The 11,652-nt window shown below is 63.0% G+C and overlaps 4 protein-coding genes across 4 annotated transcripts; 2 read left to right on the top strand and 2 right to left on the bottom strand.

The window, feature by feature from the left end:
- Positions 1-15: 15 nt before the first annotated feature.
- TCP1 (chaperonin-containing T-complex alpha subunit TCP1) lies at positions 16-2,161 on the top strand (the record flags this gene model as incomplete). Its single annotated transcript, XM_076651910.1, has 8 exons — positions 16-198; positions 273-610; positions 669-850; positions 915-1,041; positions 1,108-1,454; positions 1,520-1,665; positions 1,733-2,041; positions 2,114-2,161. The coding sequence occupies 8 exons, from the start codon at positions 16-18 to the stop codon at positions 2,159-2,161; spliced, it is 1,680 nt and encodes a 559-aa protein (XP_076502516.1).
- A 424-nt stretch (positions 2,162-2,585) lies between these two features.
- JCM10292_002652 (uncharacterized protein) lies at positions 2,586-6,891 on the top strand (the record flags this gene model as incomplete). The annotated part of the gene is made up of 10 exons (XM_076651909.1): positions 2,586-5,111; positions 5,167-5,436; positions 5,496-5,526; positions 5,586-5,746; positions 5,806-5,923; positions 5,985-6,189; positions 6,255-6,273; positions 6,328-6,485; positions 6,545-6,682; positions 6,741-6,891. 10 exons carry the CDS (start codon positions 2,586-2,588, stop codon positions 6,889-6,891), a joined length of 3,777 nt encoding a protein of 1,258 aa, XP_076502515.1.
- Positions 6,892-7,024: 133 nt separating this feature from the next.
- CDC8 (bifunctional thymidylate/uridylate kinase) lies at positions 7,025-8,118 on the bottom strand (the record flags this gene model as incomplete). The annotated part of the gene is made up of 4 exons (XM_076651908.1): positions 7,025-7,357; positions 7,412-7,499; positions 7,573-7,681; positions 7,923-8,118. 4 exons carry the CDS (start codon positions 8,116-8,118, stop codon positions 7,025-7,027), a joined length of 726 nt encoding a protein of 241 aa, XP_076502514.1.
- Positions 8,119-8,331: 213 nt separating this feature from the next.
- Positions 8,332-11,227, bottom strand: JCM10292_002650 (uncharacterized protein; the record flags this gene model as incomplete). Its single annotated transcript, XM_076651907.1, has 10 exons — positions 8,332-8,442; positions 8,546-8,800; positions 8,887-9,024; positions 9,100-9,238; positions 9,317-9,378; positions 9,439-9,885; positions 10,329-10,425; positions 10,493-10,960; positions 11,023-11,095; positions 11,152-11,227. 10 exons carry the CDS (start codon positions 11,225-11,227, stop codon positions 8,332-8,334), a joined length of 1,866 nt encoding a protein of 621 aa, XP_076502513.1.
- Positions 11,228-11,652: the final 425 nt, after the last annotated feature.

Raw genomic sequence — 11,652 nt, 5'->3', positions numbered from 1 at the left:
TTCGCCTCCTCCGCCATGTCCTCGCTCATGTTTGCGCGCGACCCGAGGCAGCAAGTCGGCCTCCTCGGCGCCGGTGAGCGCATCTCGGGCGCTGAAGTCCGCGAGCAGAACGTCCAGGCTGCAACCGCCATCGCCAACATCGTCAAGACGAGTCTCGGGCCCAACGGCCTCGACAAGATGCTCGTCGACGACATTGGGGTGCGTGGGCTCGGCCTGTGTGCTGTTCAGCACCGCTCGTAGCTCGCTGGGCTGACCCGCGGGGCGCTTTGCAGGACGTGACCATCTCGAACGACGGCGCGACCATTCTCCAGCTCATCGAGGTTGAGCACCCGGCCGGTCGCATCCTTGTCGAGCTTGCGCAGCAGCAGGACAAGGAGGTCGGCGACGGCACGACGTCCGTCGTCATCGTGGCCGCCGAGCTCCTCCGCCGCGCAAACGACCTCGTCAAGAACAAGATCCACCCGACCACCGTCATCACCGGCTACCGCCTTGCGTGCAAGGAGGCCGTCCGCTACCTCACCGAGAACCTCAGCGTCAAGGTCGACCAGCTCGGCAAGGAGTGCCTCGTCAACATTGCCAAGACGAGCATGTCGAGCAAGATCATCGGCGCGTGCGTCAAGACTCTCACTCTTCGCCTGTAGAGGCCTTGCTGATGTTTCCATGCGTAGTGACGACACCTTCTTCGCCAACCTCGCTGTCGACGCCATGCTCGCGGTCAAGACGATCAACCCGCGCGGCGACATCAAGTACCCCGTCAAGGCGGTCAATGTCCTCAAGGCGCACGGCAAGAGCGCGACCGAGTCGCTCTTCATCAAGGGCTACGCGCTCAACTGCACTGTCGCCTCGCAGGGTGGGCAGCGCTCTCTCACGTCTCACTTGCACCAGAGGCTGACTCCCGGTCGACCCGTCCGCAGCGATGAAGACGCGCATCACGGGCGCCAAGATTGCCTGCCTCGACATGAACCTGCAGAAGACGCGCATGCACCTCGGCGTGCACATCACGATCGACGACCCCGAGCAGCTCGAGGCCATCCGCAAGCGGTGCGCCCTCATCCCCTTCTTGCTTTTCGGTTATGCGCCTCTTGCTTATTCAATCTGTATGTACAGCGAGGCCGACATCACGATCGAGCGCGTGCGCAAGATCCTCGCCGCGGGCGCCAACGTCATCCTGACGACCAAGGGCATCGACGACCTGTGCCTCAAGGAGTTTGTCGAGGCGGGCGCGATGGCCGTCCGGCGGTGCAAGAAGGAGGACCTGCGCCGGATCGCGAAGGCGACGGGCGCGACGCTCGTCAGCAGCCTCGCCAACCTCGAGGGCGACGAGACGTTCGAGGCGAGCTACCTCGGCACGGCGGAGGAGGTCGTCCAGGAGCGGATCAGCGACGACGAGCTCATCCTCGTCAAGGGTACCAAGGTCGTCAGCTCGTCATCGGTCATCCTTCGTGGCGCGAACGGTGCGTAATACTTCCCCGTCTCCCGATGCTCGCGAGTTCAAGCTGACCCCGCCCGTATGCACCAGACTACCTGCTCGACGAGATGGAGCGCGCGCTGCACGACTCGCTGTGCGCCATCAAGCGGACATTGGAGAGCGGCAGTGTCGTTCCGGGAGGCGGGGCGGTCGAGACGGCATTGAGCATCTACCTCGAGAACTTTGCTACCACTCTCGTTCGTCTTTTCGTTACGTCACCGCTACGACAGGCTAGACTGACCCGCACTCATGCGCGTGTCACAGGGCTCGCGCGAGCAGCTCGCCATCGCCGAGTTCGCCGCCGCACTCCTCGTCATCCCCAAGACGCTCTCGGTCAACGCGGCCAAGGACAGCACCGAGCTCGTGGCCAAGCTGCGCGCGTACCACAACGCGGCGCAGTCGGCGCCGATCGGCGACCCGCGCCGCGGCCTGCGGCACTACGGCCTCGACCTCATGAAGGGCGAGGTGCGCGACAATGTCAAGGCGGGCGTGCTCGAGCCGATGGTGAGCAAGATCAAGAGCTTGAAGAGTGCGCTCGAGGCGTGCACGGCGCTCCTCCGCATCGACGACCGCGTGAGTTGGCTTCTCTTTCTTGTGTCATCGTTTCTTGACCCGAGGCGAGGCTCACCTGGTTACGCATCGCAGATCACCGTCCCACCCGAGCAGAAGCCCGAAGACCCGCACGGGCACTGAGTGAGCGGCGCGCAGGGCAGTGTACCAAGGGGACTAGACTAGCAAACCATCGCAAACCTCTGTACTTTACGTCCATTCACTTCGCAGCTGGACCGCCCCTGTCCGAGAGTATCCTTCCTCGCACCCTCTGCTGCTTCCTTGCTACTGCATCAGCTGTACGCATGGGAAAGCAAGTCGAGGATGCAGCCTCCGTCGCTGAAACCAACAACTTTCACCACGACAGATTCGGAGCAACTTCCTTCCGCGTCGCTGGCTTTGCTTTCGCGTGCCGTTATCCTCGACGAGCGAACGCACCTGCTGCTCTCTGCGGCACTCGCGTAGACAGCTCGTTGCGCTTGCCGAGGTCAGTCTCGGCGTCTCATCTCCCCACAAGACAGACCGAACCCGCTCACTCGCCTTGACCCGCTTGCCAGAGACCGACGCGATGGGCGGTAGCGACGAAGAGGCTCCTGCGTCTGTCTCGAACCTGCGGGCGCGCTTCGAGCAGCTGTCGTCGGCGCCTCCGACGCCCAAAGGCGAGAAGCCGACCGCGCTCGCGGGCGTCAAGGCCGAGGTCCCGGCGCCCGCAGGCAAGCCGACGGGGCTGCAGAGGAGTGCTACGGTGCAGCGGGCTGGCGTTGGGCTTCCAAGCGGGACGGAGGGCGAGTCTGGCGGGCACCCAGCTGCGGACCAGGGCGAGGTCAAGGACGACGGCAAGGGCGCTGAGGCGGCTGAAGCTCCGCCAGCAGCTCGCTTGGCACCTCCAGCACGTCCACCAAAGCCGAGCGCCTCGCCGCGACCCGCCTCGCAAGGTGCCGCGCTTCCTCCGAGCCCAGCACCGCCCCCTCCTCCCGTCGGTCTCCCCTCTCAGACTCCCCAGACCGCTGCACCTCTCTCCGCCGAATCCGAGGACCCGCACGAAGGCGCGGCGCGGCCGGCACCCGTATCCCTCGCATCCAGGCCGCGCAATGGTCCGACAACCGCTTCTTTCCGTCGACCTGCTCCTCCGCCGCCGACAGCCCGAAGCACCGCAAGCTCGCTCGCTCCCGAGGCACACGATGCAAAGGGCATTGCGCTAGAGGTGCCGGGGCTGGGAACGCTCCAGCCGCAGGTTCCGTCCCGTGTACCTTCGCCGGTTCCGCCGCCTGTCTCGCCTGCGCTGTCCGTCAAGAGCCTCGCGTCCCGCTTCAACGAACCGCCTTCGACATCGGCTTCGACTATGCCGTCGACGTCGCCTAGTCTGGTCAACACGCCATCGCCGGCGGAGTCGGACGCCGAGGCGGATCCGTTTGAGAAGGACAAGGGGGAGCAAGATTCGGACGACGAGGTGTACGAGTCGTCGGAGGGCTCTATCTATAGCAGCTCGCCGGAGCAGAGCCGCGTCCTGCCAGCACGGCCGGCCATCCCTCCACGCCCTCTCATCGTGGAGATGCCGCCAACACCCTCAGCACCTACAACCGCCATACCCCCTCGTCCACCCACGCTACCGTCCCGATCTTCTACCCTTTCATCTGCACAAACGAGCATGGCCGTGCCGCTTGTAGCATCGCCCGCGCCCATCACTCCTCCTCTTGCTCGCTCCCCCTCGGCTGGGTCGCAGGCAGCGCTTCCACAGCCGACCAGCTTCTCCCTCCCTCCTCCACCTCTGCCGAAGCGCGAAACCGGGGTGTCGCCTGCCCCCGCGGTCTCGCCTAAAGCGCCTCCACCTGCTCTTCCTTCCCGCACCGCGAGTGTCCCGCCCACTGCGCTGCCGTCGCGCCAGGCGGGCGTTCTCCCCGTCGCACTGCCTCCACGACCTCCGCCCATCGCATCTCCTGCCTTGTCGCGGTCGTCGTCCGTCTCTCTGCCCGCGCCGCCCATCACCTATGTCCCGCCGCCGCCGCCGACCCGCTCGGGCGACCGCCTTGCGCCGCAGCGCCCCAACATCGTGCCATCCGGCGAAGACGGCTCGTCAGAGGGCGAGGACGACGACAGCAAGACGCAGGAGTACCCGGATGCGACCTTCGCAAACCGCCGCCCGCCGGTCCTGCGCAGCCGGCGGCCCGTCAGCGCGTCGAACCAGTTCTCCGTGTGGGCCATCCGCGGCTCAAAGGTCGTAACGGCACACCATCGCGTGCACGTCTGGTGGCCGAGCTCGAGCGGCGCGCCGAGCGAGTCGGTCCCGATCGGCAATGACCAGCAAAAGTTCCTCGCGGTCGAGTTCCGCGGCGCCGACGTCGACGCACCGCAGGACGATGGGCGGTACGTCTGGTGCGGGACGAAGGAGGGCGTGTTGTACGAGGTCGACACGGAGAACCTGGCCGTCACGAACGTCAAGCAGAGCGCGCACGTCCACCCGGTCAACTGGATCTTCCGCCTCGGGCGCGGCATGATCACGCTCGACGACTCGGGCAAGATCATTTTCTGGGGCGACAGCAGCGATAATGGCGGCCGAGCGGCGCAGCTGTCGGGCTCATTCAAGCAGCAACGCGTGCCCGAGCGGCAGACCTGGGCGGGCATGGTCGGCGACGAGCTGTGGACGTCGTCCGGACCCCTGGCGAACAAGCCGGGCGCGTCAGCCGTCTCGATGCGGAGCCCGCAGATCCGCGTGTTTGACCCCTCGGGCGCGCGCGGCACCGCCTTCTCGCTCCTCCCGCGCCCGCTCGTCACGCCCGAGCAAGCGGGCCTCGTCGGCGCCGTGACGGCGCATGCGATCGTGCCCGCGCAGGACCATCTCGTCTACCTCGCTCATGACAACGGCTACGTCTCGGTGTGGGACCGCGAGGCGTACACGTGCTCGCTCGTGCAGCGCATCTCGCCGTATGGTGTCTCGGCGCTCGTCGGCGTACGACGATTCCTGTGGGCAGGCTTCCGTACGGGGCACATTTACGTATACGACGTTTCGACCGAGCCGTGGGTGGTTGTCAAGGCGTGGAAGGCGCACAAGGACCCGATCATCCGCCTCGTCGTCGACCCGGCTTCGCTGTGGAAGGTGTGTTTGTTCGCATCACCGCTGAAACCCAGCTGACGACAATCTCGCTGTGCAGGACGGAACGTTGCAGATCGCGAGCGCGACCAACGACACGATCTGCCAATGGGACGGCTTCCTGCGCGAAGACTGGATCGACGCCGAGCTCGACCTGCGCCAGCCGGACTACTGCACCTACCGTTCGATCCGCACGCTTTGCGTCTCGTGGAACATTGACGCTTCGCGTCCGGGCGACCTGCACGGCACGCCGGACAACCTCGACTTCTTGCACAACGTGCTCACGAGTGTCGAGAGCCCCGACATCATCTCGTTCGGGTTCCAGGAAGTCGTGCGTCAATGTCGCCTATTCTGCTCTCCAGAAACCGTGCTGATCCGATGCGCGTGCAGATTGACCTCGAGGACAAGAAGCTCACGGCCAGTGCGTTGCCCCGTTTACCTGACCTAACGATCCAGGAACTCACATGTCCAACCTTGCAGAGTCCATGCTCATGGGCAAAAAGAACAAGACAGACGGCAAGATGTCCGACAGCCTGTCGTCGGCGTATCGGCAATGGCACGATGCGCTAGTCCGCGCCGTCCGCCTCAGCCTGCCCGCCGAGACGCCCTATACTGTCGTTCACGTTGGCGACCTCATCGGCGTGCGCTTCCTCCAATCTGTCCTCCGGATTGCGCTGACGCCCACTTGAGCGACCTGCAGCTCTTCAGCTGCATCTTCGTCAAGAACAGCGAGATGTCGCGACTACGCGACGTCGCGCTCGTCTCCGTCAAGACGGGTATGGGCGGGCGATACGGGAACAAGGGCGGCATTCTTTCGCGTGCGTCTTACATGTCATACGTCAACGCGCCTCGCGACTGACGCACCACGATTATTGGCAGGTTTCGTCATCGACGATACATCCATCTGCTTCATCAACTGCCATCTTGCGGCCGGACAGTCGCACCGCCGACAACGTGATCGCGACCTTGTCGACATCCTCGAAGACAAAGCCTCCTTCTCCGAGCTCGGGTCATCCTCACCGGGCGCGTACGCACCTGGCGGGTCAGGGACAATGGTGTTCGACCACGAGCTGACGATACTCAGGTGCGCGCTTTGCTTTGTACGAGCAAGCAGGTCAGTCTACTGACCCGTGTCGACGACGCTTGTAGCGGCGATCTCAACTACCGCGTGCGTCTTCCTGTCGCCACAGAGGTCGTGCTGTGCTGACTCCTTCTCTCGCAGATTGACGCGCGTCGCGACGCTGTCGTCTCTGCCATTGCGAGCGGGAACAGCGAATCGCTGCTCCAGCACGACCAGCTGCTCAAGAGCCTCGCAACGAACCAGTCGCACCGCCTGCGCTCGTTCAAGGAGCCGCCCATCGACTTTCCGCCCACCTACAAGTGCATTCACAAGTTCTCGTTAGGCTCTGTCCAAGACTCACCACTGTACCCTTGCGCAGGTACGACCCGGGCACAGACCAGTACGACTCGTCGCCGAAGCGCCGCATTCCGGCTTGGTGCGACCGTGTACTGTACCGCGCTGGCGCGGAGAAGGTCACGCCGCTGCACTACCAGCGCTACGAGGTCAATGTCTCTGAGTGCGACTGTCCACCTCTCCGTTTGCGCGACGACGCTCATCCTCTCTTGCCTGTGCAGTCACCGGCCTATCTCGGCGGCGTTCGACGTGCAGATCAAGCAAATCAATTCGGACAAGCGCGCCGCCGTCTGGCACGAGATCGAGAACGCGTGGTTTTCGGTCGAGGGCACCATTCTCGACGAGGCGAGGCAGTATTACGCCGACAAATAGATCCTCTCTCTTCCGCATACACAGACACTCCTCGCTTTCTCCCCTTGCACTCCCGCATGTACAGAACTTGTTGCGATCTTCTCGCTGCGTCACGATAATTGCGTTGTGCAAGAGTGTCTGTATAGTAAGCGCTTCAATCGTCCGCCTGGCACTCGGTCCACAGCTTGCCGACGTCCTTGTCCAATCCCTCTCCGTGCAGGACCTCCTCGACCCGTCTCAACACCTCCTGCCCGACCTCATCGACTCCTCGATCCGCCTCAAGCTCGACCCACTTGCCCTCCTCGACGCTCTCGCCCAAGCGCTTGAACGCTCCCTCTACCCGCTGCTGCACCTCGGTCTTCTCGTAGCGCTCGTCGCCGAACCCACCACGCGACTGGGCTGCCGAGGGCGAGATGCGCAGGAAGAGGACGAGGTCGGGCGCGGGGAGACCGATGTCGGGCGCTCGGCACCAAGACCAGGACAGGCCCTGCGAGGTGCAATTTTCAGAGAACGTGGCAGTGTAGAGACGGGGAGTGCGCACCTTGATCGCTGAGAAGGCGATGCCGGAGAAGGCGTAGCGGTCGCAAACGACGGTGGTTCCACGGTTCAAGTCTTCCAAGATCTGATTTCTGTTTGCACGAGCCCATATTGTGAGCGTCCGAGTCAGCGGTCGCTGGCAGAGAAGCAATCCGCAAGACGCACGCTCGTTCCCAGCGGTTTGCGGAAAAGAGCAGGTGAATCGCCCGGTCGTCGAGGTCGGCTTTTTGCGAGAGGTACGAGTCGATCATCTTGCCCGTCGTCAATGTACGGTCTGTACGTCCGCGCGTTGCCGTAGGGTAAAAGACGAGTGTCGGGGAAGGTCAAGTGGGGAAGAAGACGAGCAAGGTTAGAATGGCTCGCCAAGATCCGCTGGTGCATGGATCGACATCGCTGGTCATCGAAAAGCCTTCTACGCCCGCACAGCCGTCTAGCATCGTCGTCCCGATCCCTCGACATCCTCATCACCGTGGCTCGACGCGTCCTCTTCGTCCTCAAAGCAACGCTGAACGCACCTGGGAACCTCGCCGCAACCGCCTTGACTCCGCGCTCGTTGAGCTGCTGCACGAGCCGCGCGACCTGCGTCGACTTGCCGCTGCGATCGAGGCCTTCGAAGACGATGAAGGCGCCGCGGCGCTGGCGGGCGCCGGCTGCCAGGGTCGACGAGGCCGACTGCGCGGCGGACGCGAGCGTCGTGCGAGCGGTGGTCATGCTCGCAATCGGAATGAAGCAGGAGAGCGAGACGAGTGAGGAGACAGAGCCTGACGAGGTGAGGCGGTGAAGATGAGATAGAAGCCAAGTGCTTCCGTGGCTCGTCTTCACAAGGCACAGCAAGCGGAGAGAGAATGACACTGCAATGCGCATAGTACAAGCAACACGCCCCGACGAGACTGCAAAACGTCTACTAAGGAACCGTCATGACCGTCACTCGAGCAGCTCCAACCCGTACTCGGCGCCGCCAAGGCTGTTCAGCTCGGCTTTGATCGCTGCACGCGCGAGAGTGTCGATCTCCTTGGACAATAGCGAGATGAGTTTCTGCGAAAAGCGGGAAGAAGCGTAAGTCGTGTCAACTGACGGACAGCGGCGACTCGAGCCATGCGATCTCGTTCGTGCCCAAGCCAAAGGGGTAAAGGCGTACCTTGAGCCTCGCATCGATCTTATACACCACGTCCGCGAGCGTTTGGCTCAGCCCTGCGCTCCCACCTGCGCTCGACCCGCTCATCCCGCTGGCCGTGCTCGCTCGCGCGCCGGGCGGATGCGGGAAGTTGCCTGCACCGAGCGAGGATGACGAGGACGAGGCCGAGGGACCGAGGTAGGAGTGGATCTTGGTGTACGTCTCGGCGAGGAGCTCGCAGGTCGTGATCAGGACTTGGAAGTAGTCGAGGTCAAAGGGCTGTCGAGGGCAGGGGTGAACATCGCCGACGGAAGCAAGCTGCATCTGTCCAGTCCATGATGGAGCCAAAGTGGCAGACAGCTCACGATGTTGGGCGTGAAGAGAAAGGTTGCCTCGCCGCCTTCTTGCGGGAGCCCCATAGAGAAGTCGGCACCTCCTGACGACGTCGCGCTTGCGCCCCCGCGCTTTGACCGCGAGCCAACCTTGAACAGGCTCTTTTGTTGCTGCACGTCGCAAACCATGACCGCGAGCGGCGTTAGCAAAGAGCGCAAGAGCCGAAAGATTCCACAGAGACGCACGTTCTTGCCGCCGTACCGCTCTTCCGGAACCGCCTCAAACTCTTGTACGAGTGACAGGAGTCCACGCAGGAAGTCGTGTGCGGGCGAGACGTCAAGGAGGGAGGAGAGCGACATGCCGAGCACGGCAAAGCGGGTTGTCCTGCGCGAATGTGTACTGCATTGTCAGCTCATGGCCGGTAGCACAGAGTGAACGAAGCTCTATGGCTAGTCAACGCACCGGTTCCGCATCTTGTCGTTCGGAAACGCGGCTCGAAGGTCCTCCGTCGTGAGGAGGACAGTCTGAGAGCGTCAATCTCAGGTCAGCCAAGTGGGATTGATTGTGAGCAGGCTCGTACGCACATTGAACCAGTACACCCTGCCCTCGCCCGCGTTCTTCAAGTACGTCCACGCCGTCACGCGCTTCCCAGTGAGCGTGCGCAAGCTCTCAAGCGTGCTGCTCAAGCTCGCGCTCGGCACATTGGGCACGCTGCCCACGCCACCAAAGCTACCCGTCGCGCCGCTGGACGCGCTCAACGCCGAGAGGGACGCCGCCGTCGACGAAGACGAGGGCCCGCTCGATCCGCCGCCGCTCAGGAGTGAGGCCATGCCGCCAAGTGTGTCGCGCGACGTTGTACGTGCCAGGGCAGCTCCAGCTCCAGCTATGGGCGGCGCAAGGTCGTTGGCGTCGAGCCAGTCGAATGACGCGGTCGAGTCGTCGAGCGGGGGCGGAGTCGGGTGCGACGACGCGAGCGAGGCGAGAGACGCGTGCGTGGCCTGGCGAGTGAGGCTGAGCTTGAACGCAGACGACTGCGATGCACGCGCGAACTCAGCCCGGGGAGACGTAGAGCGGGTGCGTCGTGGACGCGGAAGCAAGAGGCGCACCTTGCGACGGAGTCGAGGGCGACCCGATTCCATCTTTACGCGTAGCCGGTTTCCGTGTACTTCGTACGATGCGTGAACAGAATGTTGCAAAGCGAGACGCCCTCGAGCCGAGGGATTCGTGCATGGCCGCTGCGCGTCCTTTCACATGGAAGCGCTCAAGGTCGCATTCTCGTATGTCTCTCTCTCGTCGTGCAAGTGCAGGCCGTCGGTCACGAGTGTCTACTGCGGCAAGGAAAGGGGCACGCGAGGATGCGATAGCCTGCATACTTGATGGAAGCGATGCCAGGCGAAAGGAGGATCAGAAGATGGCTTCAACACGATCCGCTGCCGTGCTGGTGCGCACGACAGCTGTGCGCTAGCTCGTCAACCGTGTCAAGATCTTGCGTGTCAAGATACATCATGCTGTCCGGCCATTTCGACAGCAGGAGGTCGCGGTAGATGTCGTTTCGCACAAAGAGTGGCCATCTGTCGCGTCGACCAACCTGTCAGTGAGGCAACGCTGAGACAGCTCTGACTGACAAGCAGCACATACTGCGGGACGCCTGTCACTCGCGTAATGAGCGACTTTTGGTACGCGCGCAGGGAGAGAGCCCCGAAGGTCGCGAGTTTCGTGCCGGGCCCGTGACGCTTGTCCTTGTCGTAGGCCCACGTCCCTTCGAGGTCCGTCCATCGGATGCTTGCGGTGTGAGCGTTTGTGCGGTTGTAGCGGCCCGACCAGATGTCACCCATGTCGAGTAGCGGTGCATCAAGGAATACGCGACGAATGGGCCTGTCCGCCTCGACAAGATCGATAGTGCAGTTTCCGGTGCAGCTCACAACGAGAGGTCGACGATCGCGGTTGCCTTCGCCTGCGTCGGATAGAGACTCGTCGTATTGCTCAAGCAAACCGAAGTCCTCAAACGGTTTGAGCGCTTTGATGACGTGCGGGTGCAGCTCGGTCGCGTTCGTCTTGTAGTCAAGCATGAGATTGAAGGGTGCATAGTCGTCTTCGTAGAGGAAGCTGCGATAATCGAACAAATTCAGTCAAGACGAGAGCACGAGTGCAGCTGCTTCCCAACTCACTTGCTCGGGTAGAAGTGGCCGGAGACAAGCGGCGGGTCCGGATTACGCAGCTTGTAGAGTAGATATAGCGGCTCTGTGGGGTCGTCGTCAACCAAAATGGGTCGCAGGACTCAGTGAGCAATCACTCACCGAGATACAGGTTCTGCAGCGTGCGCTCGGAGGTGAGCGTGTCGGGATCGTCACCGACCTGGGGACCGGGACGCATCGGCTCAAATGTTGTTTACCTGGTTCGCAGAAAGGCGCACCAGGATCTGTCCGTCTACGAGGTGTATCGCAACTTCGATGCTTCGGGAACCGTGGCTGACGGCCTCGAGCAGCGGCACGTCGCGCGTGTCTTTGCGGAGAGGCTGGTCAGCGACGCTGTCAACGACGCTGAGCCGAACACTGCGTACAGTCGCGGCTGGAGTGGACGAACTGCTCGTTCGTGTGCTCAGCGCAAAGAACCTGTGAGTGCACACGGAGGCGACCGCACCTTTGGCTGGACGCCGCGCAGCAAGTCTGTTGGGAAGACCGGCGCGGATGTTTCGAGCTGCACATAGAACGACTGGATGGACCGCGTAGCGAGCGATGCAACGCCGGCGGAATTTCCGACTGACGAAGACGGGTCGATCGTCGGGCGAGCAAGCGAGC

The sequence above is a fragment of the Rhodotorula paludigena genome, assembly GCF_050403205.1.
Source record: "Rhodotorula paludigena JCM10292 DNA, Rt_paludigena_JCM10292v1_ctg60, whole genome shotgun sequence".
Taxonomy (NCBI): Eukaryota; Fungi; Basidiomycota; class Microbotryomycetes; order Sporidiobolales; family Sporidiobolaceae; genus Rhodotorula; species Rhodotorula paludigena.
Note: the sequence above shows the minus strand (reverse complement) of the source record. Positions and strands in the feature narration are given on the sequence as shown.